Source organism: Peromyscus leucopus, chromosome 8a (genome assembly GCF_004664715.2).
Source record: "Peromyscus leucopus breed LL Stock chromosome 8a, UCI_PerLeu_2.1, whole genome shotgun sequence".
In the NCBI taxonomy this organism is placed as follows: domain Eukaryota; kingdom Metazoa; phylum Chordata; class Mammalia; order Rodentia; family Cricetidae; genus Peromyscus; species Peromyscus leucopus.
Genome location: NC_051085.1, coordinates 42,827,826 through 42,853,218, shown reverse-complemented (window position 1 = coordinate 42,853,218; position 25,393 = coordinate 42,827,826). Strand labels below are relative to the sequence as shown.

Genomic DNA, 25,393 nt, shown 5'->3' with positions numbered 1-25,393 from the left:
GGGAAGTGGGGGAGGCACAGTCAGCTTAACCAATTTACACCACTTTGCTTTAGAAAATAAACATATACATCACGCTGGCAACCATATGCCATGGTTCACATGCTGGAATTAAAATAGCAAGGGGGAGGCTGGGAAATATAGAATGAAAAGCAATAAAATGAGTGGGGGGGGGGACATGAGCTATCAGTGCACACATACTACCACTCAAGACAACTTCCTGAAGTTCTTCCCAGTTCTGTAAACAATTCCTTGCCTCAGTTGGGTTCCTATGTGTAAACTGAGTCACAGGGGAAAAAAATGGACTTACCCTCATACATTACAGAGTGCAGCTCAGCTATAAAAACACTGTGCACTGGGTAAAAGGGCCATGAGAATTACTTGTAGAGCATACGTGAATTTTAGCTTGGTTTTTTTTGTTTGTTTGTTTGTTTTGTTTTGTTTTGTTTTTTTACAAATGCATTCCTAAACTAACTTTTTTTAAAAAGTCATTGTGGAGCTAGTTCGAGGTTCAGTCAGTAAATCACTGCATTCAAAGGACCAGGACCTGAATTCAGTCCCCAGAACCTACATATCAAAAGCAGGGCATGGTAAGGTGGTGACAAGCAGATCCTGAGGCTCACAGGCCAGGCAGGGTAGCCTACTAATGATTTTCAGGCTAGTGAAAAACTCTATTTCAAAAACTAAAAAAATTTAATGATACCTTAAGGAACAATGTTGATCCAAGGTCACCTTCTAGCCTCCACATATAAACACACACACACACACACACACACACACACACACACACACACACACACACACACATTCACTCATTCACAAAAAAAAAAAAAAAAAAAAAAACAAGAAAAAATTAAAAATAAAATGTAGTGTGTATATTTAAGGTATATAAAGATGTTGCAAGATGCCTATTTAGTGAACACCTTGGAACAGATTAGTACATATATCATCTCTCCTCTTGCCCTTTCTACTACGACATGGATGGACCTAGGGGACACTGTGCAAAGCGAAAGAAATCAGACACAGAAAGAAAAATATTGCATAATCTCACCTACGTGCAGAATCTTAAAGATCTTTAAAACACATATAGAAAGCAGTAGACAATAAAGCTGTCATTACTTGGGACAGGAGAAGGAGAGGAGACGGGGGAATACAAAACACACAGCACCGACCTGTGGGTGAGTGACACTGACCGATGCAAAAGCACACGTGTCTCCTCTTGAGTGAGTTTGACATCAAAAGAAGAACTAGCCATCATGGGATTCTACATGCACGTGCGACGCCATTTGCCTTCGACCTCATTAGCTGGGACCCAATCATTTGGAGTTGATGATCCCTGCAACAGGCTGATGTCCACACCGCTAAGTGCTTTGCTGATGACAGCTACTGACCGTGTGGATGATGACGCAATGAAGCATGGATCTGCTCTAACCTGAATGGTCGCTTTTACTGTTTATGGGGCAGGTCTCCTCACTGCCTCTCCAGGGCCTCAACATGGTATGCAGAAGACAGAAGGAAGGACAGAGGGGGAGGAGACACAGCTGCAATAGTTAATTTGTTGTTTTGATTTGCCAGACAGTGTGTGAACATGTAACAACTGTTCCATTGAATGCCTCTAATAAACAATAACCTTATGGAAGCAAATACTAGTAACTTATTTCCTAGCAAGACTTGGCCTGACCTGACCCCGCAGGACAGCGACTCCTCAATGGCTCAGGTTATTTATAGTCTCCATTCATCCCATCCAGAGTGGCTTGCAGGTTCCGCTGTAGTGCAGTGAGTGTGGCTGGCAATGGGGTACAGTCTAGACCCCTTATGGAGAGCTGTGTATGGTTGATATATGGCTTTTTTACATATTTAGTTTGCAAGCCCATGAGTACCCTAAATTCGAAAGCATGCTGGGGAGTGTGGTGGAACAGGCCTGCAATTCTAGCACCCGGGAGGCCTTATAAAGGAGGGGGGTTCCTGTGAGTTGGAAGCCAGCCTGGGCTCCATAACGAAACTCGTTCTCAAAAACACTACTCACTAACCCAAAAAAGAAAATGCTCGATGAGCCTGAAGAATTTCACAGTTTTGAACAGGAACTGTGAACTTTGTACCAGATGCTAATAAGTTAAGAAAGTAAAATCTAAGAAGTGGGGACAGTAGCTCACTGATAGAGCATCCTTCCCAGTGTGAGAACCTGGGTTCTGTCTTCAGTATTGCAAAAAAGAAAAAGAGATCGTTGGGTCTGGGGAGCTAGCCCCATGGTTCAAGTGCTCGCTGCGTCAGCAAGAGGGCCAAACCGGGATTCCAGAACCGACATTAAATGCCCGTGGCTCACCCGTCATCCTAGCCTTGAACGGCAGAGACAGGACTCTCTTAGAGCAAGCTGTCTGGTGAGGCTGGCCATACCTTTGGGGTTGACTAGTCCCAAAGGAAGACTCCTGATATGTATCTCCAGTCTCCATAGGCCCATGCATCTGCAGGGTCCCAGACGCATGCAAACAGATACACATACACACCACACACACACAGACAGACACATACGCACCACACAGAGGCACATGCAAGTAGATAGATACATGCACACCACACACAGACACATGCAAACAGATACATACACCACACACAGACACATGGAGGCCGGGAAGGGAGAAGGGAGAGAAAAAGAAACAGGAAAGGTCACTGAAAATCTCAGAAACCATGACCTCTGGGTCTTGCCAGAGCTCACGCCACCCTGAGTAAACGCGTAGGAGAAACAGGGCACCGCGTGGACAGCTCCACCTCCATCAAAGACTCAGGCCATCCGATGTACCGCTAAAGGTGGCGCAAACCAGCTCCATTACATAGTAACTACTTCCAAGACACAGCTGCTGTGTGCGGAGTGAATGCTGAAGAAGTTGTACGGGGCCATGGCCTACTCACCTTCTTCTTGCTCTCCTCCTGGATGCCGAGCTCTCGAACCCTCTCCAATATGGCACCCTCCGTGGACCCAGCCATATCCAATCCGCCGCAAAGAAGCGCAGCAGCGAGCTTCTCCCTGAAGGAGGAGCTCTGGCTTTGCCAGGCTGCGGCTGCATCCCTGCTGGCGGTCAAGCTCAGGTCCAGCTGTTGGCAGCTTTTCCTCAGCTGGGTCAGCTCTTGCTTCGAAGCGTCCCAGGCTCGCTGCACAGCAAGCAGCCTTTCTCGGGAGAGCTTAGCTTCCTTTTCTAGAGCTGTTCTTGCTTCCACAGCACTGAGCAAGTCCTGAAAGATTATAGAACGGAAAGAGTAATGGGGACATCCGCACTGGATGAGGTCTTCGTTTACCTCTCCTACCCACGTGACTCCAAGAACTCAGGGTTAGGTGTGCCTTATGATCTTGGTTCTAAGGTCTCTCCGTGGCTTCATAAAGTTATTAAATATAGTTGCTTGGGCTGGAGAGAGAGCCTAGAGGTTAAGAGCACTAGCTGCCCTTCCAGAGGACCCCAGCTTGATTCCCAGCACCCACACAGTGTCTCATAACCATATAGAATTTCAGTTCCAATGGATTTGACACCTGTGGTGATATTGTGTTCCCCAAAATATTGTGCACCCTAATAAACATATCTGGGGTAAGAGAAGAGAATAGCCACTGGATATAGAGGTCAGAAAGTGGTGGCCCACTCCTTTAATCCTCGCACTCCAAAGGCGGAGATCCATCTGGATCTCTGTAAGTTCAAAGCCACACTGGAAACAGCCAGGCATGGTGACTCACGTCTTTAATCCCAGGAAGTGATGGCAGGAAGCAGAAAGGTATATAAGGCATGAGGACTAGGAACTAGAGCTGGTTAAGCTTTTAGGCTTTTAAGCAGCACAGTTCAGCTGAGAGGCATCCAGTCTGAGGAAACAGGATCAGCTGAAGAATTGATGAGGTGAGGAAGCTGTGACTTATTCTGTTTCTCTGATCATTTAGCATTCACCCCAATACCTGGCTGTAGGTTTGTTTATATTAATAGGACCTTTTAAGATTCACGTTACAGACACCCTCTTCTGACCTCCACAGGCACCAGGGATGCATGTGATTTACATTCATACATGTAAGCAAAACACATATATAAAAATCAATAAATAAATCTTTTTATTTTAAAAAAAAAAAGCTGTTTGAGGTACTTAGCTTGTGACTAAGTCAATAGAGTGCTTATCTAGCATGCACAAAGCCCTGTATTCTAGCCCCATCGTCACAGAAAGCCAGGCACAGTAGAGCACAGCTGAAAACCCAGCAATGAGGAGGCAGATGCAGGAAATCGCAAGTTCAAAGTCATCCTCTGCAAGTTTGGGGCTAGCCTGGACTACATGGGTCACTGTCTCAAAAACAAACATACATTATTTGAATGCAGTGGCTGCTTTAATCCTGTGTTTAAAACTAGACTGGTAGTCTCTTAGAAGTGTCACTTCCTGTTCACTGACTAACTTCTCTCAGAAAGAAAAAACGGGAACTGACAGAGCCTGAGAAAGAAAGGCTAAAAGACTGTGGGGGGGGGGCAGATTAAAAGGAGGAGATAAGACCCACACTTAGAAAAATAATCTTGAAAAATACCATAGGTAGCCAGAGATTAAGAAAAATGAAATGCAATGCAGGCCACAGAGACGTGCGCCTACCTCTTTAACTACCGGTCGAGTGCCAAAACATGAAAATTCTCCAACAACGGGCCGGCCTGCCTTACGACATAGTCTTGACGCGTAGTTACCTAGTTAAGGATCTTTCCTTTTATTTTGTAATGAAAATAGAATGTGAGGGGCAAAAAGCACAGAAAAGAGACAACATCCTTGACCACAGACTCACCCGACGGGGCCAGTAACATTTCTGGCTGTTAGCTAAGATACAGTCATTGTTTTTACACTAGAAATGGTCTTTAAAAGGGAATTTCTCTCCACCAACAGTTAGGAGACAGGAAAAGGGGTGGGCTGAAATGCTACTTCCTATTTCATAGAGAAAATATAACATCTTCCCTTTTTTCTTACGGTGATTCTAAAATTAAATAAATAAAACAAGGAAGTCTCAGTTATCAGTTGGAAAGAAAAAATGCCCAGAGGCAAGGTAGTTAGAAAAGCCTGCCCCTTGCAGGGTAATCACTCTTTGGGGAGCTTATTTTGTAAAATGCTTTGCTTTTTAGGGACTTGGTTTCCCCTTTCTCTTCAAGAACACCCACATCACTGTAGGGAGCCGCTATTCAAAGATGGCGCTGCTCCTTAGCTACTGTAAACAATCCATATTTGCTATGATGCACGAGTATGGTAATTGCCTTATGTCCTCAGCCTACCCGTGCCCCGTGCTAGCATTCTCGGACCCAATCACAGTACGGCACGTTTGCCTGATTCCTATATAAGCAGCTGCATTTAGTCCTCCCCCTCACCTCCGCCTCCCTTATCAAGAGGCGCTCCAATAAAGTGTGTTCTGAGAAGATCTCGCATGTGTCGTTCTTTCGCTGCGAGGAGCTCGCCGCACATCTACTAATTAAATCACAGGCCTTAAAGTACAGCCCAAGGTCCTTTAGCAAAGACACCATATTTTTAGCGTTTACCGATTTCTTTCAGATAGGAACATGGTATCTGCCCACTTGCTCACTTTTGGTAGCCAGGAGCAGTGTTGGTAATGAACAACTGGACTCGTGTTTTTACTTAGAAAACGGATGCCCTAAACTCGATGCAAGGATAAAAGTTAACCGAATGAGTTCCAAAGCCACTATAGACTATCACATAGTAGCTTGTGTGTGAAAAGAAGCCCCCACATGCAAAAGCGGGAATCTCTTATTGTCAGTAGTGACATTTGAAAGCAACCCTACAAAAAGCCTTTAAGATACATTAAAAAAAGAAATCTATCAGAGCAAGATGGCTCAGTGGATAAAGGCAATTGCCACCAAGCCTAAAGACCTGAGTTCAATCTCCAGGACTCATCTGGTGGAAGGAGAGAACCAACTCACCTGTAAGCTGTCCTTTGGCCTCCATACATGCACATGTATGCTAGCAACACATGCTAGCAACACACACAAAAATAAATAAATATAACATGTTTTTAATTTAAATCTATCAAATGCTAGAGTATGATAGACTCGCTGACAATTTGAAGCAGATCAATCAAATGTCATCTAATACCAAAAGAGCACCAAACATAGTTAAAATATTTTAGCTTTGAAGACTGTTTCTACCCTACTATCTACTACCAACTTAATCTAACACCCTACAACAGTGGTTCTCAACCTGTGGGTCATAACCTCTTTGGTGGTTGCTTATCAGATATCCTGCGTATCAGATATTCACATTATAGTTCACAACAGTAGCAAAATTACAGTTATTAAGCAGCAATGAAATAACTTTATGGTTAGGGGGTCACCATGACATGAAGAACTGTATTAAAGGGTCACAGCATTAGGAAGGTTGAGAACCACCCCCCTAAAACAAAGCACTGCCTCTTTTTAATCTAAGCACCCATCATAATGTCTACTAAAAATCACAAAAGTAGTTTGGTTGGATTTTTTTTTTCTGGAAACATCCAGCCCAGTGGAACTCTAATCTGTTTCTCTATGAAATGAAGGAACCAGAGACAGCAGCAGACCTTGGGGACAGCCACTCCCTGGTGCTCTGATTAATCACTCTGGGACTCAGCTGCACTGGTCTACTGGAAATAGATGTCCTCGGGACTGCAAATGCAATTACCTCCCCAAGTCCCCAGGAGCAAGCCACCGCACTGGAGTCTCGTTGCATGGCTACCTCAAGGATGCCCTGAAGCATGAGACATGAGGTGACATGAGCATTGGCTAGGCGTGACCTGGTGACAACTGTCAGACCACACTGACATGGAAGGAGAAACACACAACTTCTTTCCCAGAAAGCTCAGAAGTGGCCTCCACTGAGGACACATCTGCGCAATAAAGGCTGGCCCCCCGGCAGAAGGTAATGCTTAAAACATTTTGTAATAATTAACAAACCTTGCTGGGTGTGGTACTACATGCTTTTAATCCCAGCATTTGGGAGGCAGAAATAGGTGGATCTCTGTGAGTTCAAGGCCAGCCTGGTCTGCCATAGCAAGTTTTAAGGCAGGGCTACATAGAGAGAACCTGTCTCAAAAAATATCAAAATAGTAATAATAATAAACAAAGCTTTAGGCTCAGGCCTCTAAGTCACTAAATAAGCAATAATGAGGTCACCATTACATTTAACAAAATTGTGTACAAATAACATGAAGTGTTCAGTGGAAGACAAAAATCTGTCTGAAGCAAAAAAAAAAAAAAGCCTCTCAATGGTTTGTGCAGAGAAGGCTCGGTGGATAAAGTAGCTGTCTCAAAAGCATAAGAACCTTGAGTTTGAATCCCCAGGTCCCACATGAAAAAGCCAAGAGATCTGCTGGGTGGGGAAAGACAGGCAGGCAGATCCCAAGAGCAGGCAGGGGAACCAGTGTGGCCTAACCAGTGAGCTACAGGTTCAATGAGAGGTCCTGTCTCAAAAATGAGATGATGGGCAATAGAGGGAGAGACTCTCCATCAACCACTAGCCTCCACAGGCACACAAACACATATTCATGCATGACATACACACACACAAACACATACACATTCATGCGAGACATACACACACAAACAAACACACATTCATGCAAGACATACACACACACACAAACAAACACATACATTGTGGAATATTATTTTAACTAGGCAAAAATGTGTTACATTTGTTTATGCTGTGGAATGTTACTTTAACTGTGTAAAGGTGTGTTACATTTGTTTCTGCTGCATTAGTTTAATTATGTGAAGATGTGTTGCTGTTTCACCTTGCCTGCCTAAGACACCTGATTGGTCTAATAAAAAACTGAACAGCCAATAGGTAGGCAGTAGAGGGACAGGTGGGGCTGGCAGGAAGAGGGAATAAATTGGAGGAAGAATCTAGAGAAGGAGAAGAAGAATGAAAAGAACGAGGGAGAAAGAGAGAGAGATGTCTGGGATCAGAAGCCAGGCAGCCACCAGCCAGCAGACACAGAGCAGGACATACAGAAAGAAAAGGTAAAAAACAAACAAATAAACAAACAAAAAAACCCAAGGCAAAACACAGATGAAGAGAAACAGTTAATTAAAGTTATAAAAAAAAAAAAAAAAAACAACAGCTAGCCAGAAATGAGCATAAGCTAAGGCCGAGCATTCATAACTAATAATAAGTCTCCATGTCATGATTTGGGAGCTGGTTTGTGGCTCAAAAGAAAAAGCCTGGTACACACAAACATATTCATGCATGGTATACATGCACAATTGAATCCTATCATGAACTTGCTAACTACAATATGGACTTACATATTTCTGCGATCAAATTATCTCTTAAAAATACAATTAGAACTACTGCACAGAGAAACCCTGTCTTAAAAAATAGAAAAATACAATTAGTTCTTGTCAAGGTGGGAACTTCTGGCTGAAGCTTAATTCCCCCAATTCTAAACTAATTTTATAAATTAAAATGTCAGTTGTTTAATTCTGCCCACTGCAGTTAAGATTCACAAATAAATCCTGCAAGTGCCTACAAGCAAGCACACGCGTGTGAGCACAACAATGTGGGTATAAATTTTTTATATAAAATATAACATGCAAACATCTTTTAAAACTACAATTCTAGTCCCCAAAACATAACTATACGCTAAATTACTAGGTATGGAAGTGACGAATATTACAAATTATTCAATTAGAATGCAGTTATACGTCCCTGGGTGACACTAGACCTTACAGAAGAATGTGTAGGGCTGTCGGCCGACACAGGGCTAATGGTAGATTTTGAAAGCAGAGTTACTCTTGTTTGATTTAGATACAAATTAAAAATAAATATCTTGGAAGTGAAGAAATCACCTTAAATTCTCTTGGAAGCCAGGTCCGAGGCTGCACCTTGACAACCTTGTTTCAACAAATCTTTGTAAGAAGGGCTTAGTCCTGTGTCTTTGTTTTTCTTATTGTTTCGTTTTGCTGAGACAGATTCTTTGTAGCTCTGCCTGGCCTGGAACTTACAATGAAACCAGGCTAGCCTTTAACTTATCTTGGGTCAATGTAGACCAGGTTAGCCTTTACCTTTAACTTGATCCTCCTCTCTTTCTCTCTTGAGAGCTAGGATTACAGAAGAGCATGTCACCACAGCCAGCAACTTCTGGAAATGTCTTGAAATCCAAGCATACCCCTCCCGTAAGCTGTAGGAGCCCATTTTTGGGTTCCTCGTGGCTTTACCCAGCAGGTCCTCATAGAGGATGACTAGGACCACGGGCCTGAGTGCAGGTGTCTGAGATGGTCTGCACTAGGCTGTGCTGGGGGGGGGGAGGTCTTTTGCTCCACCCCTTGGCATCTCTATAAATACCCTGGGGCAGAGACAGTCAGGGCCCGTTGGAAAAGGTTCCAGGTCCTCTCGAGGCTATCCTTTATTTTCTGTTTATCTCCACAATCTAAATCTTTCTATCTAATATTTCCTGTTGCTTGCACTCAAGAAAACTCTGGGGGGCTGTGGGGTTGGTGGGTAAATGCCCACTGTAAGCATCATGGGTCCAACCAAGACTACCTCACTTCATATGCAAACCCAAAGCTAGTGTGTGATCACAAGCAAACTTCAATGCTGGCACAAACACCACTCCTTGTCAATATATTTGCAGATAGTTTTCTTCTTAACACAAAGCTGTGTGAATTTAACTTTTGTTCAGATAATGTTGTATAACCAAGAGCTTCACTATTAGTCTCCTGTGCACAAACTTTCAAAATAGGATGGGTACCATTTGGGTGATTCTTTTTCCCCACACTTATTCTCCATACAGTGATTATGTCTCCATTTTGTGGCTGTGGTTTCAAACACTTGAAATTTGGATTTGCACTTTATGCAAATAAATGTTAGTTTTCCTAATAATTTATTTTTCTATCTATAGAGATATTAGTCAGGAGCTGACTCAAAATAAATAGTTATGACCCTAACCCACAGCCCAGAGGACATTCATACTAGAGTGCACACACAGACTGGTGGAAGTTTTGAAGTTGTGTTTTGGGGGGAGATTTTCTTTAAGTGGAGCATTTACCCTGCAGATGCCTCCAGGGGATCCAAAGGCTGCCTTTTCATCCAGGAGGCTTTGCTCTGTTCTACTCTTAACAGATGCTCAGCGATGCAGAAGATGCAGAACAACATTTTACTTCAGATGAGCCGACCTTTCCCAGATCAGGGCTGTCCCAGTGGCATTGTGTATGTTGAAAAGGACAAAGGTAGCTGAAGTTTAAAGTCTCATTATTAGCAAACTGGGTGCTGGCTGACCGGGGATGTATCTGCCCCAGAAGCCACTGTGTTCCTGGGCTGCACTATAGAGCTGCCAACACTGCCCTAGGCTGGTCATTCTGTGCCTGGAGGACCACGGACAGTTCCCACTGGATCTTTTCAGCAGGATGCGATGGACTCTGTCATGGATAAGATTAGACCCACAATAAACAATATTGTATCGTGTAATCTTTAAATGCTGTTCTGATTTAAAATTTTTAGAACGACCCTAAAGATAAATCATCTAATAAATTTTAATAAATATCAGAATGTCAACCTTGACAACGTCAATACAATAATATATTAAAAAGCTAAGAAGTAAACAGAGGGGGGTGGAAAATTAAGAGGATTGAATTCTTCCTGTTTTGTGGCAGGGAGTACAATGAACGACCTTCTGCCATTTCTCCATCATTCCTTGGCTCAGGTGTTGATTGTACTTTAGACTCCCAGGAACAGCTGGAACTTGGACCTCATGAGCAGGTGTTATATTCGTGTCTGTTTTCATGCCAATTCCTCATCTGGAGAGTGGAACTCCTCAGCCTCTTAGACAACACAGAGAGGGTCCAAGTAAAGAGCACTGGGGAAAACCTTGGACTGCTTAGCCAAAGGAAGAAACTTAGAAATTACTTCAAAATGTTTGCAATGTGGCCTGGTAGCACAGGCCTGAAATCCTAGGTACTTGGGAGGCTGAGAAGAAGGGTCAAGGCTTGCCTAAACTATGGAATACATTCATGTCCAGCCTGGGCAATTTAACAAGACCTGGTCTCCAAGAATTTTTTTTTCTAAGTCAAGAAAATATGCCTGAGGGTCATGTGCCTTGCATGAATGAGGCCATAGGTTCAATCTGCAGAACTGAAGAAACAAGAAAGGAAAGGAAGGATGGGGGGAGGAAGGGAGGGAAAGGGTAAGGAGTGGAGGGGAGAGAAGAGGAGGTAAGGGGGGGAGAGTTGGGGAAGGGGGGAAAAGGGAGGGGAGAGGAGAGGAAGAAGAAAATATATCTCCACTTGCTCTGTGAAGTAAGAGACTACCAGGATTAGGACATAAATTGTAGAAACTCTGGTCTCAGGCTCTTTTGATGGGGAACTGCCCCAGCTGGAAGTGCAGGAACATCAGGGACTTTGCACCTCTGGGGGAGCCTGAGGAAGGGCTAGCCACCAGGTAGCAGGGGAAAGATAAGTCTTTAAAGTGCTTACCTAGTATACATAAGGCCCTGGGGTCAACCCCCAGAACTGCCAAAAATAACTAATAAATTGGAATAATAAAATATGACAGGCATGGCACTCGCCTTTAATCCCAGTGCCTGGGAGGCAGAGGCAAGCTGATCTCTGTGAGTTTGAGCCTAGCCTGGTCTACATAGTTTAGCCCCAACTAGCTGCATAGTGAGAACTTATCTCAAAACAAATAACTAAAGATAATTCACATTCCTATGAGAGCTGGGGTCTAGATAGGAAATTACCTGAAGGTTTCTTCCAACATGGCACATGGTGTTAGACAGCCTTGGTTTCCTTAGTAATCTATGTCTAACCATTTCTCACTTCCAGGAACTGTTCTGCCTGCCTCTTCTCTTCAAATAATCTCATGCTCATTTTAATCTCTAGGTAAAAGTGAGTCACAAGGAGAGAGAAGAAAAAGTAAATTGTGTACTGGATGCACACTGAGTACTACACGGATGTTACCGTGTGTTCTCTGTAGCTGTGGCTTCCTACATACATGGATCCAACAACAGGTCAAAAATACACAGGAAGGAAATTAAGTGCAGACCTTTTCCTTGTAAATTCTTAACAAATAATAGTTGTGTGCTAGTCTGATTGTATTAAGTGTTAGAAGTAATTGAGAGATAACCTAAAATCTGTGAGATGATATGTATGCTAAACTATAGTACTTTACACAATGGCTTGAACATCCACAGATTTTTTTTTTTTTTTTTTGCTCTCCATGGGGCATCCTGGATTGGAGCCCCCACAGACATCAAGGATTATTACCTATAACTTAAAAAAATACTAAAAATACATATAACATATAGCCTTAAGTCATATTCCCATTTTAGGGATAATTTTCAAAGAAACCAAAGGTTCCATAAGAAAAGTTGCATGCCTGGGAAGGACTTCATAATCAAATGATTCTGGAGCCACAACCAAAGTCCCAGCAATAGCCAGGTGGTGGTGGTGCCCACCTTTGATTCCAGCACTTGGGAGGCAGAGGTAGGTGGATCTCTTTGAGTTCAAGGCCAACATGGTCTACAGAGTAAGTTCCATGACAGCCAGGGCTACATAAAGAAACCCTGTCTGGAAAAACAAAACAAAAACAAAAACAACAGCAACAATAAAATGACTAAGCAACTCGAGAGGAGAGGTTTTTTTTTTTCCACTCATGGTTTAATGGTGTTGGTCCCTCATGCTGGAGAAGTCAACACAGTGGTAGCATGAAGCAGCTGGTCCCATTATATACACAATATGCTCAGCTAGCTTTCTCCTTTTTATAGTCCAGGACCCAAGCCTAGGGAATAGTACCACCCATTTCTACTGTGGGTTTCCCAACCTCAATTAACCTAATCAACATAGTCTCTCATGAAGCGTCCTAGAGGCTAAACAATCCCTCCTAGGTGTCCCCTGAGGCTTTTCTAATAGGGGATGCCAGATCTTGAGATGGAGACCATTAACTTGAGCTACTCCAGCCTGCTTCTTAACTCCTCTGCCCACCATATTAGGCTCTGCTGTCTGTACTCCTTGAACGTAGCATAATGAAGAAAATAATACAGAAGGGTCATCATTCCAAACCTAGGTATAACTGGATCCAAAAACAGTACCATCCCCTAGTTTCTTCTTTCTAACCAAGGAAATATGAAACAGTGTTAACAAAAGAGGCTATTTAAAGTAGAACATGTGTATTTAACTTCTAGGCTCTAAGAAAGGTGTGTGTGGCTTTTATGGGCAAAGTGGCTACTTTGAACAGAGCTGAATTTTTTTTTTTTTTTAAGATCACAAAGATAAAAGGTACCAAGCTTTGACAGCTTTTAAAACACACAGCCGGGCGTGGCCGCGCATGCCTTTAATCCCAGCACTTGGGAGGCAGAGGCAGGCGGATCTTTGTGAGTTCGAGCCAGCCTGGCTACCAAGTGAGCTCCAGGAAAAAGGCGCAAAGCTACACAGAGAAACCCTGTCTCAAAAAAACCAAAAAAAAAAAAAAAAAAAAACCACACTGCAACATTTTTGGTGCAGCTGAGGGGTACATGTGCTTAACAGGCATAATATCTTCACTTCAGTTCCCAGTACCCAAACACACAAAATAACTGCTAAAGATTTCCAAAGAATATATTTATTACACATGATATATCACCTGGATTTTTTTTCTTGGAGTCAGGGTCTTACTATGTAGACCAGACTGACCATTAACTCACAGAGATCCTCCTGCCTCTGCCTCCTGAATGCTGAGATTAAAAGTGCGCGCCACCACACTTGGTGCTTAATACAGTCTTTAAACAAAGCGATAAAGCCAAATTTTGTAGACACCACCACCACCCCCAGCTGTGAGGCTAGGCTACTCCAGCCTCTTGCATACATCTGGACTTTCCTAATAAAGTTTCCTACCTCAAAAACAGAGCTTTGGAAAGCAGTCTGGAGATTTTCTGAGGCTGTTAACTTGTCAGTAAGAAGCACTGGGTGGAATTTTTTGATAGTAAATCATCAGAGTAATAGTTCTGTGAATGAGCACTTTATTAAAGACCTCAGGTTTTTATTGCCCATATTTTTATTTTACAATTTTTATGATGCTGGCAGGAACCTGGAGCCAAAGTGCTTGAGTTTCCAGATCACTCCCAAGTAAAGACACTTATATAAGAAAAGGAGTTGGGTTCTGTTTTCCTGTTTCGTGTAGCACTCTGACACACTTTCTCACTCATTTCCTACTAACGTCCAGAGACACTTTTTGAAAGTTTATACTCACTAAGGAAATTGCACAGCTGTTTATTATTGTTCTTCCGCTAATAAATAATCCTGCCAGCACAATTATATATAGGATGATGTGGCGGCTGCCGCCATGCAAAGAGGATGATTGACAGAGGCCGAGCACTGTGGCGACACGGGTTCAGGCCCCAGGCTTGCCACGTGATCGCTGTGTGAACTTGAACAGATCACACAATCTCACTGAGCACTGTCACTGCGAGACGGTGAATGTACAGGAAGTGAGCGCGCCTGCAGGATTAAGTATGGTCTCAAAGCACCTTGTTTCCTTGACAAGGAGAACGCCAGTTCTCTAGGGAATTGAGGGGTTGGGGCTGGGAACCTGGAAGTTTCAAGTAAGCCTAGGATATTGCCTTTGTCCTGAAAGTAAGGAGGCGTTAAACAAGTGTCATGGGGCAGGGGCACAGGGCCATCTCCAAGGAGCTTCAGATGCCCAAGATCAGAGAATTTGGACTATCGAGAGAAGAACTGTTAGACAAGCAAACAATAAAAGTTAATGTCAAAAAATGAAAAAGACACTGCTTTTTATAGAATTATAGCAGCCGAACATCCACGTAGTCAGCGCGTTGTTCTGGATTCTGGGTCCTTTAAGAAAAACAAGAGATCGAGGGAGGGAGGGAGGGAGGGAGGGAGGGAGGGAGGGAGGGAGGGAGGAGAGGGAGGGGCAGCTAATCTAGAAGGAACTATCAATGTATAAATTATCACTTTGCCACTATCTGGGGGATAGTTCATCAAGACAAGATTTGGTGTATGCTAACATCCTGAAGAATAAAGATAAGAACACAGCTTCCTGGTAGACCACTTGCCTAACTAACATGCATGAAGCCCTGGGTTCGATGCCAGTATCACAAACAAAAAAAGCAAGAAATGACCTCATAATTGTTACCCTACAGATACCTCGGGTAACTGCAGAAGGGAAAAAAAAATTTTTGTTACACTAAAGAGTTGGGAGCCAGGTACAGGGTGTATGCCTCTAACTCCAGCCTCTGAGAAGCTAATGAAGGAAGATTGCTATGCATTTGAGGCCAGCCTGGAGCCACATAGCAAATGCTAGACAAATATCTGTCTGTCTGTCTCTCTGTCTGCCTGCCTGCCTATCTGTCTGTCTATTTATCTATCGATCCATCTATCTCCCTCCCTCCTCCTCTTCTCCCTCTTTCTCTCGCTCTTTCCCTCCCTCCACCTTGCTCCATCCCCTTCCCTTTCCCTCTGCCATGTGAGTCACAGAAAAAAAAAAAAAGAAAGAAAAAAAAAAAAAAAACCCTGCTACATGTGTAAGCATAGACGAGGACCTCATTAGAATTCAGCCACACCAGCACATGACCTGGCATTTCCAACTCACTCTAGTATAAGCCATATACTCTGAATTTTTTTAAGTGTCATTTCCCTATATTTTTACAGTCCTGGGAATCAAACGAACCCAAGGCTTGCACAGTGAGACTCTCATGCTCTCACTGCACTGGATCGCCAGCCAAGCCTGTGGCATTTTGTTCTAGAAGCACAAACTGTCCAAGATAAGGAGCTGATGAAAACGACAGTCTTTGCTTTTCCCCAGTGCTGAAGTACCGGGGAAGGAAAGCCAAAGGTAAGGGAATTTGTTCATGAAGAGCGCTGGAAATAATGAGAAATGACCATCGTGACTGTGGAATAATTGGAAATCATCATCATTACTGCAGATCACTGTCAGACCCAGTGACATCGCTGTAGATAAGGAAGGTGTAAGGAAGATGCCTCCTTCACACACCAACTCACATCATTCTTAGCCTTGAGGCCACTGGGCCTTCCTCCCTCGTGGAGCCTCTCTGGGACATCCAGTTAGTACCTAATCAGAAAGTCCCAATCCATGACTAGAGAGAGCCACGGCATGTTCCCTAATTGGCTACACTCGCTGTAGCTTTTGAAAGTGAATGGTTAGTGTTAATCCAATAATGAGTTTCTTCAACACGTAATTCAAAACATAATTAAAAGATTACACAGTGTTAAACATACAGTATTTATTCTCACACTCAAACAAGGGCTAGCTAGTTGGAAAAGACCAAGCTATTCATTGTGTAAACAAAAGTTTATAATTAGGAGCCAATTCCTTTGGTGGACACCTCTCAGAATTATGGCATCCATGTACTTGGATCTGCCAAGTCTTCTAGGATTTTGTTTTACATGACAAATGACATGTGAAAAAATATATAGGACTATTGTGGTTTAAAAGAGAAATGCCCCTCATAGGCTCATGTGTTTGAACACTTTGTCCCCAGTGGGTGGTGCTATTGGGGAGGTTCTGGAACCTGCAGGAGGCAGAGCCCTCCTGGAGGAAGTATATCACTGGGGGTGGGATTTGAGGTGGGATTTTATAGCTGACCCTACTTCCTGTTTCCTCTCTTTCTGCTTCCTGTGTGTGGATGAAATATGATCAGTCTTCTTCCTGACCACCAGACGGCCTCTCACTCCGGCTGTCATGGTTTCTCTCCCATCCTGGACCATATCCCCTCTGGAACTGTAAGCCAACATGAAACTTTTCTCCCCAAAACTGCCTTTGTTAGAGTATTCTATCACAACAGCAAAGTAAGTGATACAATTCTTCATAATGGTCTTGTTGATAACAGTGTGTAGTGTATTGTATTATACATATACAAGTACATTGAATAGTTCCAGAAGGTTATATATATTTTTTAAATGTGTTTCAAAGAAAAAAAAAAAGGCTAGGATTGCTCAGATTGCTTCTACATAAACAAGAGAATTTACATTTAGATCCCCATTATCTGTGCAAAAAGCCAAGTATGAAGAGGGGAAAGGGAGGGAGAGAGAGGAAGGAAGAAGAAGAGAGAGAGAACACCACTATAATCCCAAAGGTGAAGTCGGGATTTTGAGAACCCTCTATCCATCCAGTGTGGCCAGTTGGCGAGCTCCTGGCTCGGTGGAAAACTCTGTTTCAAAAAATAAAGTGGAGAGATATAAAGAAAGACCGCCATTGTTAACCCCATTGTCAACCTCTGACCTCCACCCGTGTGTAGGGCACACACACACAATTAATTAAATAAAAAAGGAATTACAAAAAGTTTCCCCAGAGAAGTGGGTGCCTAAGAAAAGGGAAGAGAGGGAGGAGCTGACATTTAATATCTTTTGTGCAACTAGAATTTTGCATCTTTTAAACTCATTACCTATTAGTTCAAAGTCTAAGACTTGAATATGAAAAACATCCTTATTATCTAATCAAAGTAGGCCATCCTGTCTACAAATCCTTTAGAACATTTTGTACTTCTTTTTTGCAATTAGAAATATATAACTAGTACGTATAAAAAGTATATCTCAAACATCAAATGTGCTACTTGGATCACTTAGCCCCACAATGGGCCGCCCTTCCTGCTGAGAGCAGCCCTTTGAAACAGTAGCCCATAATTTCAGGACATCTGCTCCCGCATTTCTGCTCTGTGAGCTCGGCACAGAGGCACCTTCAGCCCACTGTACCTGATTCAGCTTGTCTTTCTCCAGCGCCCAGGAGGCAGCTCTTTTCTGCTCCCTGCTGACTTCCGCCGCCAGCCTCATGATCGTTTCTCTGTTAGCTTTTGCCTCCATCTCATGGACATTTATAGTCTCTTCAAGAGTACTGATTTGTTCTTTCAGGAACGTGTTTTCCTTGCACAGCTCTCTAAGCTGAAGAGAAAAAAAATTACAGCTGTGCTAAAAAGAAACACAAAAAAACAAAAACAGACAATTCCATCCACTTTCTCCAAGCAATTCACAATCTATAGCCTAATGAGGTTGTGATCTTACAGAACAATAAAAAAGACAGATCCAAACAGTCACACTTTCAAAGGCAGCCTCTACACGCCACTATTTGCAGACCCAGTGATCAAATTAAAATCATTCAAAGGAGGCCACAAGGCAAGGACGGTGGGAGGTGAGTAAGCTTTGGCGAGTGCCAGATGAAGTATGCTGGAGGCGAGACCATAGGCTAAGAAGACAGCCAAGGTCACTGACCAAGAGAGCTGCCCTCAGCCCACATCCACTTGCACCCACTGTGTGCAAGGTGCTGGCATGGGGGCACCGCAGAGAAAACAGAGCAGTTGTGTTTACGAATATCTTTCCAAATAATGGTAAGCATCCTATGGAACGTGCTAAAAATGGTTGTCGTGGGGATTAGTGTTCACAGGGCTTTTTGCTTTCCATGCTGTGTGTTGAAAAATGTGCACTGGAAGCATTTATAAGACTCACTAGTGTAGTGCATAGCCATTCCAGCTTTGACCTGGAAGTTCCAACCCCCACTGAGGCTTTGGTAATGGTCACACCTACAAGGCAGGGCTGAGATGCGCAGGCTCTCTTGGTTCCTGGACCCTGGATGCTGGAGCTAAACCGAGTAGAGTTCTCCAGAGAACACTGCTGGACTGTGGCACACCTTTCCCAGACCCTGTTACCTATCCCTTCACTTGTAAGTTACCTCACAAAATAAACCTCCCTTTTAACTATGTGGAGTGGTGGCCTTAATAATTTCACCAATACACTAGCCACGTAGATAAGCTCACTCTCTAGGGCCATTAACAATGCCCGTAACAGGACTTGAGAGCCCAGATAGCATGGTCAGCTTTTGTGTGTGGACCACCCATGGAAGTAGCCCATCTCTCAGCCCCTACACTTGGGACCAAGTCACAACTCAATGCTGTCCATCAACTCTTGCACACTACCTCACATTCCCATGCTCACTTCTCAGCATCCATCTAAGTCCCTACCTCTGGGGTAGTGCCCCGGTCTGCCTACGCCAGCTTCCCAAACTGCGGGCATCCTTCATTCCCTAAGCCTGCATCACAAGGTGATTTTCTTCACAGAACCCTTCACCAGATAGGATGGCATCACAGTTATTCACCGTGGTACCATCTCCACCCCATAACAATGAAAGCTGGGTGTTTCCCCAAGGATGTAGAATTAACCTTGTGGCATTCATTGCCACATCCCCAGAACAGTGCCCAGCATGTAATGTACATTCATTAAACATTGGTAAAATGGATGCATGAACATCAAATCAATTATGAAGACTGCTTCCTGGCTAGGCATAGTGACACATCTTAACTCCCAGAACACAGGAGGCAGAGGTATGTAGATCTCTTCGAGTTCAAGGCCCATCTTGTTTACACAGAGAGCTCCAGGCCAACCAGGGTGACATAGTAAGACCATGTCTAAATGTGGGAGATATTAGAAAAATGAACTAATAGTTAAAAAATATATACTGATCTTCCAGAGGACCCATGTTCAGTTCCCAGAACCCAAATCAAGCAGTTCACAACTACCTACAACTCCAGTTGCTTCCTGACAGATACTCATACAGCCATTCTTAAAAGTCTCCTCCCAGCTGTCCACTAGTCAGCCCTACAGCGTCCTCTGCAAGCTGATTCATTTTGATTTAGCAACAGTCCAGTATATGGAGTGACTAAAGTGCCAGGGACCCTCACGGGTGATGAATGTTCCTACTCCTCCTACAGGACTAGAAGCTTCTTTGCATCTGATGCCTTATTCTGATCTCCAAGAGCATATACCCATGCCCCCACACAGATGTACACACACATACACATAACCAAAACTAAGATCTTTTTTTTGTTAAAGAATGCTCCCCCCCCCCGCATTTTTTTTACCATGTGTTTACACAGACATGTGAAAGTAAAGGAATGACTGTGATAGTGTGGATTTTCTTCTGCTTCTCATAGGGATGCTTAGTAGGTACAAGATTTCCTGTCTGACAGTGAGATCTTTAAAAAGGAGTACCTGTGCCGGGCGGTGGTGGTGAACGCCTTTAATCCCAGCACTTGGGAGGCAGAGCCAGGCAGATCTCTGTGAGTTCCAGGCCAGCCTGGTCTACAGAGCAAGATCCAGAATAGGCAACAAAACAACACAGAGAAACCCTGTCTCGGAAAAAAAAAAAAAAAAAAGGGGGAGTACCTGCTCCAGCTGGGGTACTCTGTTTAAAAACATAGGTCTCCTTGCTTTTGAGTTTGATAAGGCCTACAAGGAAATTGTTATTGAAGAGACCACTCAGGGCAGGACAGATGGCACAGTGGTTACAAGTGTGGACTGCTCTTGCAGAAGACCCAAATCAGTTCCTAGCACGCATGTCAGGCAGTTCACAACCACCTGTGACTCCATCTCTAAGGGATCCAACACCTCTGGCCTCCAGGAACACCTGTACTCACATGTGTATACACACATACACATACACACACACACACACACACACACACACACACACACACACACCACAAAAATAAAATGTTTGAGAAAAGGAGAGATTACTCATTATACATGTCTTTGTTGCAAGGGTCAGTACTTGGAGAATCCCTGGGTCCACTGAGAAGGAAGAGGAACAAGGAAATACAGACAAGCGGCTTCCTTATGGCTTCTGTGGGAAGAAACTAGAGTGATCCAGGCTGAGGACTGGCTGGAATGAATACTTGCAGGACTTGAGGTGGGGCCGGGGTTGCTCAGAGCCATCTGATATCTAGTTCTGAGGTGAGCAGAGCAACAGGACTGTGGCCAAGGGTGTAAGATCCAGGAGGCGGCTGAGGAGTGGTCTTTGTTTTTGTTTGCATGTAAAAGTGGCCATCCAAGGGAATCACCTACCATTTGCACGAGCTGGCTGAGTTTGGGGGGATGGGCTCTCCTGGTAGGTAAGGGCCAAATGGCAAAGCATTGGGAATACAGAAAATAAAGGGGCATGATTAACAGAGATCCTACTGAAATACGCTTAGGTTGTCACTAGTACAGGGAAGGGATTCCCAAAGAAATTTTAAGTTCCCTTTTGCTTTGCCCACCACTTGGCTTAAGAAACATACAAGTCCCCCAAACCACACCAAAAAGTGGACTCGTACAAGCCAGCACCTAGTCCTATATTCACTAGGAGGAGTAGGAACATTCACCACCCACGAATGCTATGAGATGTCCTGTATGCTGTAAATATATGTTGCTATGATTGATTGATAAATAAAATGCTGATTGTCCGGTAGTCAGGCAGGAAGGATAGTGTAGGCGGGACAAGGAGGAGGAGAATGCTGGGAGGTGGAAGGCTGAGGCAAGGAGACGCTGCCAGCCGCTGCCATGAGGAACAGGATGTAAAGTACCGGTAAGCCACGAGCCATGTGGTAAGGTATAGATTAATACAAATGGGTTAATTTAAGATATAAGAACTAGATAGCAAGACGCCTGAGCCATTAAGTCAAACAGTTTAAATAATATAAGCATCTGTGTGTGTTTACTTGGCTGCAGGACTGGCAGGTGAGAGAGATTCATCCTGACGGTAGGCCAGGCAGGACCAGGAGATAACCCCAGCTACACATGAGGGTCCCTGGCACTCTAGCCCTCGCTTTATGCAGTGGACTGTTGCTAAATCAAAATGAATCAGCTTGCAGGGGACGCCGTAGGGCTGACTAGTAGACAGCTGGGAGGAGACTTTTAAGAATGGCTGAATCTGTCAGGATATAAGGACACAAGATGTTTATGAATGAGCAGACACCTGTATGAATCATCATGTACCAAACCAAGCATTACATCAGAATTAGCAGTTTCCACCTTTAATAGCAATCTGCCAAAGGATAAGATTTTATTATTTCTGATGTAAAAGGTAATAATACTTTAGAATGAAGTCTAGCTTTTTACTCACTACATATGCCTAAAATGACACTTTTTTTGGGGGGGGGCAGAGTTGGGGGTAATTGCTGTGTGATGTCTTTCTGTAATCTGTGAATAAGTGTTGCTATGATTGGTTAATAAACAAGCTGCTTTGGCCTATGGCAAGGCAGCTTAGAGGCAGGTGGGAAATCCAAGGAGAGAGAAAGGAAGGAGAGAGACGCCAGCCTGCCGCCCGAGGAACAACATGCCAGCAGACCTTAGGTAAGCCATAGTCACGTGGCAACTTATAGATCAATAGAAATGGGTTAAGTTAGAAGAGACAGCCAGCAAGAATTCTTAGCCATGGGCCATAAAGTTTGTAAATAATATAAGCCTCTGTGCGTTTAATTGGGACTGACCAGCTGTGGGACCATGGATAAGAGACTGTGGACCGTGGGTGAGAGAGATTTGTCTGGACCGTGGGGGGCTGGGCGGGGACCCGAGAAATTCAGACTACAGGAAATATTTTATTAAGCACACTACACAGAGGGCTGCAGCTGGGGCAGTAACGAAAGTACAAGCTGTAGCCCACGTCTTTCCACTTGGTGTCGCATGGGTCCTCTGGTCCTGTTCCCATCTTTGAAGGATACAGGATGGGATGGGAACATGGGGGAAAGCAAGAGGAGGAGGAGAATCCACAAAAACACTTTATTTGAAGATGAATAGTGAAGTCTAATGCCACATGTGTTCATTTAAAAAAAATCAAATGAAAATTAAAACATTAATGTTTTATTTGTCTGATTTTGTTGGTGTGTGTTTGTAACGAAAAGAAAAAAGTTCATGCACAAACATATCATTTCGATAATTAATTGCATTTGAATACCTAAATGCATTTTAGACAACATAATTAATCCCTTTTAGACACTAATTAATCTCAAAAAAATGCTAGTGAAGAACCGAGAATGGAAGCTCATAGAGGTGATATGGTCTACCCTGGTCTACACCATTAATTAATGCTCCCTTTGGGCTACTGTCCAGTCTTCTGCCAACTCTAGACCCATCCACCACACTGCCCTTTCCTGTCCCATGTCAGTGTGACCCTGGGTGTATAGTGTGCCTTAAACCTGCATGCAAATACCTTTAAAATGAAATCTTCATCGGACTCTTCCTCGTGCTTCTTGTCTAGGCTCAAGCAGTCGCGGAGCTGAGTCCGCAATTCCTCATGTCTCCGGAGATTCTCTGAGCCTTGTTTCTTAGCCTCCTCACTTTCCTTTGAACAGTTTCTATCAGTGAAATAACAAATAGATCAAGGGTTAGCACTATAGCAGATAACATTCATCAAACCAAGTCGGAACGAAAGCTCTCCATGGGGAATAACTACCACTTTCAATACGTCGTAATGACCCAGTACAAATGATTGACAGCTAAGTTCTGGCAGGAAATGAGAAATGCTGAAGCAACTTCAGCACACCTACAGTCTACGGAAGATAAAAATCTCCATGGTACCTAGATCTAATACCAGGAGGGGAAGAGTCTTTGCCCCCTGTTTTCAACTGATCTGCAGACATAAAGGCAAGCACTTAGTTCATACACAGACCCTCCACCATGGGTGTGGTCACAATCCACAAGCCCTGAGGCCTCTACTGTGCCCTCAAAGAGGCTAGAAGGCCAAGTTTCATTTTCTTTTTAGATATTATGTCGCTATAAGGTTCACAGCCAAGTATAACTGGTGGACACATATACATATATACATACATACATACATACATACATACATACATACAAAGATAATATCTGAAGCAGGGGATCCTCCACCTGTGGAGAGGAAAATATTCAAGCACCAGCAAAGAGTAATATGAGCAGGTACACAGAGAATCTTTAGCATATTGGCAATGTATGGAAATTGACAAGTCAATGAAATGTCAGGTATTTGGTCTCCAATAGGTCTATTGAAAAAGCACAGTGCATTTCCAATGCTTTCAATGTTCAGAGAGATATCATCAAAAAACAGGCATACTTTTAAGGCAAATTAGAATCATCTCAGTAATTTAGTACCATTTTTCAGTATTCTAGACAATAATCATGATTATTGCTTTCTTTTTCCCACGTTAAGTGTTTACTGCAAAATTTTTGACTCTATTCAAAGATTAACAAAGCATGTAATTGCACATACTCAAAAGCATATCATATTTCCATTTAGGAAAGTGCATTAATAAATGACTAGTGTTGATCTATCTGTAGTTTCCGCACTCACAAAAAAAGCACAATGCCTGCCATGGCTCTGATAGATCTGCCTAGGTGACCCCACACATTAACCACAAGATTTCAACATCACAGCTCTATTGCAAAGGTCCCTAAATTATGTCCATAGCTATCTGCTTTTTAACTGACCGAATAAAGTCCCAAGAATCTACCCTAAGGAAATATCCACATAACTGTAAAAATTCGAGTGTCTGCAGATGTCCTATTCAGATTGTTTTATAGTAAACTTTTTAATGAAATGAATCTAAATGTTTAAAGGAAAGAGCCAAGGAACTAGTTTTAAGTAAGTTTAGCTTTTAAAGATTTTTTTTTATTTATATTTTATGGGCATGAGTGTTTAGCTAGTTATATGTATGTGCATCACATTTCTACCTAGTACCCATTAAGACCAGAAGAGGGCACTGGATCCTCTGGAACTGGAGTTATAAACGGACAATTGTGAGCTGCCATGTGGGTGCTGGGAACCAAACCTGCTCCCCTGAAAGAGTTGGAAGTGTTCTTATCCACTGAGCTATCTCTCCAGCTCCCAATTAAGCTATTTTAGAAGTGGAATATAAAATGCCATTAAGATGATAAACCAAATGACTTTTTAAAACATCAACAATGTAGTAGTCAGAAAAAGTACTATCTTTTTTTATTTTTTATTTTTTTATTTTATTTTATTTTATTTTTTTTTTTTTTTTTTTTTTTTTGATCATTTACAGCTGCTCAACTCACAGAATCCGCCTCTTGCTCCAAGTGCTATTAAAGTAAAAAGTACTATCTTACATAGTGCAATTCAGCAAAATCATCAGAAAGTCTATTCAAAAATGCTAATAAGATTTTCTATAAACAAAGGTTTTGAGTAATTTTAATTTCTTCTTGAGATTTTCTGTATTGAAAGGGTGTTTTTACAGTAAGTATATGACATTTGCATTACACATGTATGTAGGAGATAATTAGTGAACATAACTATGCACTGGATCCTATCAGGGGTGTAAAAGATGCAGAAGTGTCGGGGTCCAGCTTTGACCTGTCTAAGGGTTCTTGGTGGGAGGAGAGAGGTGTGAAGAAGTATTATACAGAAATATAGACACAGACGGAGAGAAAAGACAGAGACACAGGATAGCTTTGGGAGGGCCCTGGGTCCATACCCAGTCACCCAGACTTTATTCATGATGGGCCTTTTAAATATCACCACGGGGAGGGGCAAAAGACCTCCCCCTTTCAAGGTGGAGGTACAAAGTACCAACAAGTGTAGACCCTTCCAAACAGCCGGTAACCACACCCTTGGCCAAATGATCCCATTATGCAGCCCCGCTGGGTAAAGCAAGCTCAGACTTTCTGACTTTGAGTAA

The 25,393-nt window shown here is 43.1% G+C and overlaps 1 protein-coding gene across 1 annotated transcript in view; it reads right to left on the bottom strand.

The window, feature by feature from the left end:
• Positions 1-25,393, bottom strand: part of Ccdc170 (coiled-coil domain containing 170) — an 84,340-nt gene that overhangs the window by 24,833 nt on the left and 34,114 nt on the right. The window contains exons 4-6 of the mRNA XM_028890224.2: positions 22,933-23,077; positions 17,673-17,858; positions 2,905-3,225 (exon numbers count right to left, since the gene is read on the bottom strand). Of these exons, the coding sequence (XP_028746057.1) occupies positions 2,905-3,225; positions 17,673-17,858; positions 22,933-23,077 (652 nt within the window). The remainder of the gene's footprint in view (positions 1-2,904; positions 3,226-17,672; positions 17,859-22,932; positions 23,078-25,393) is intronic.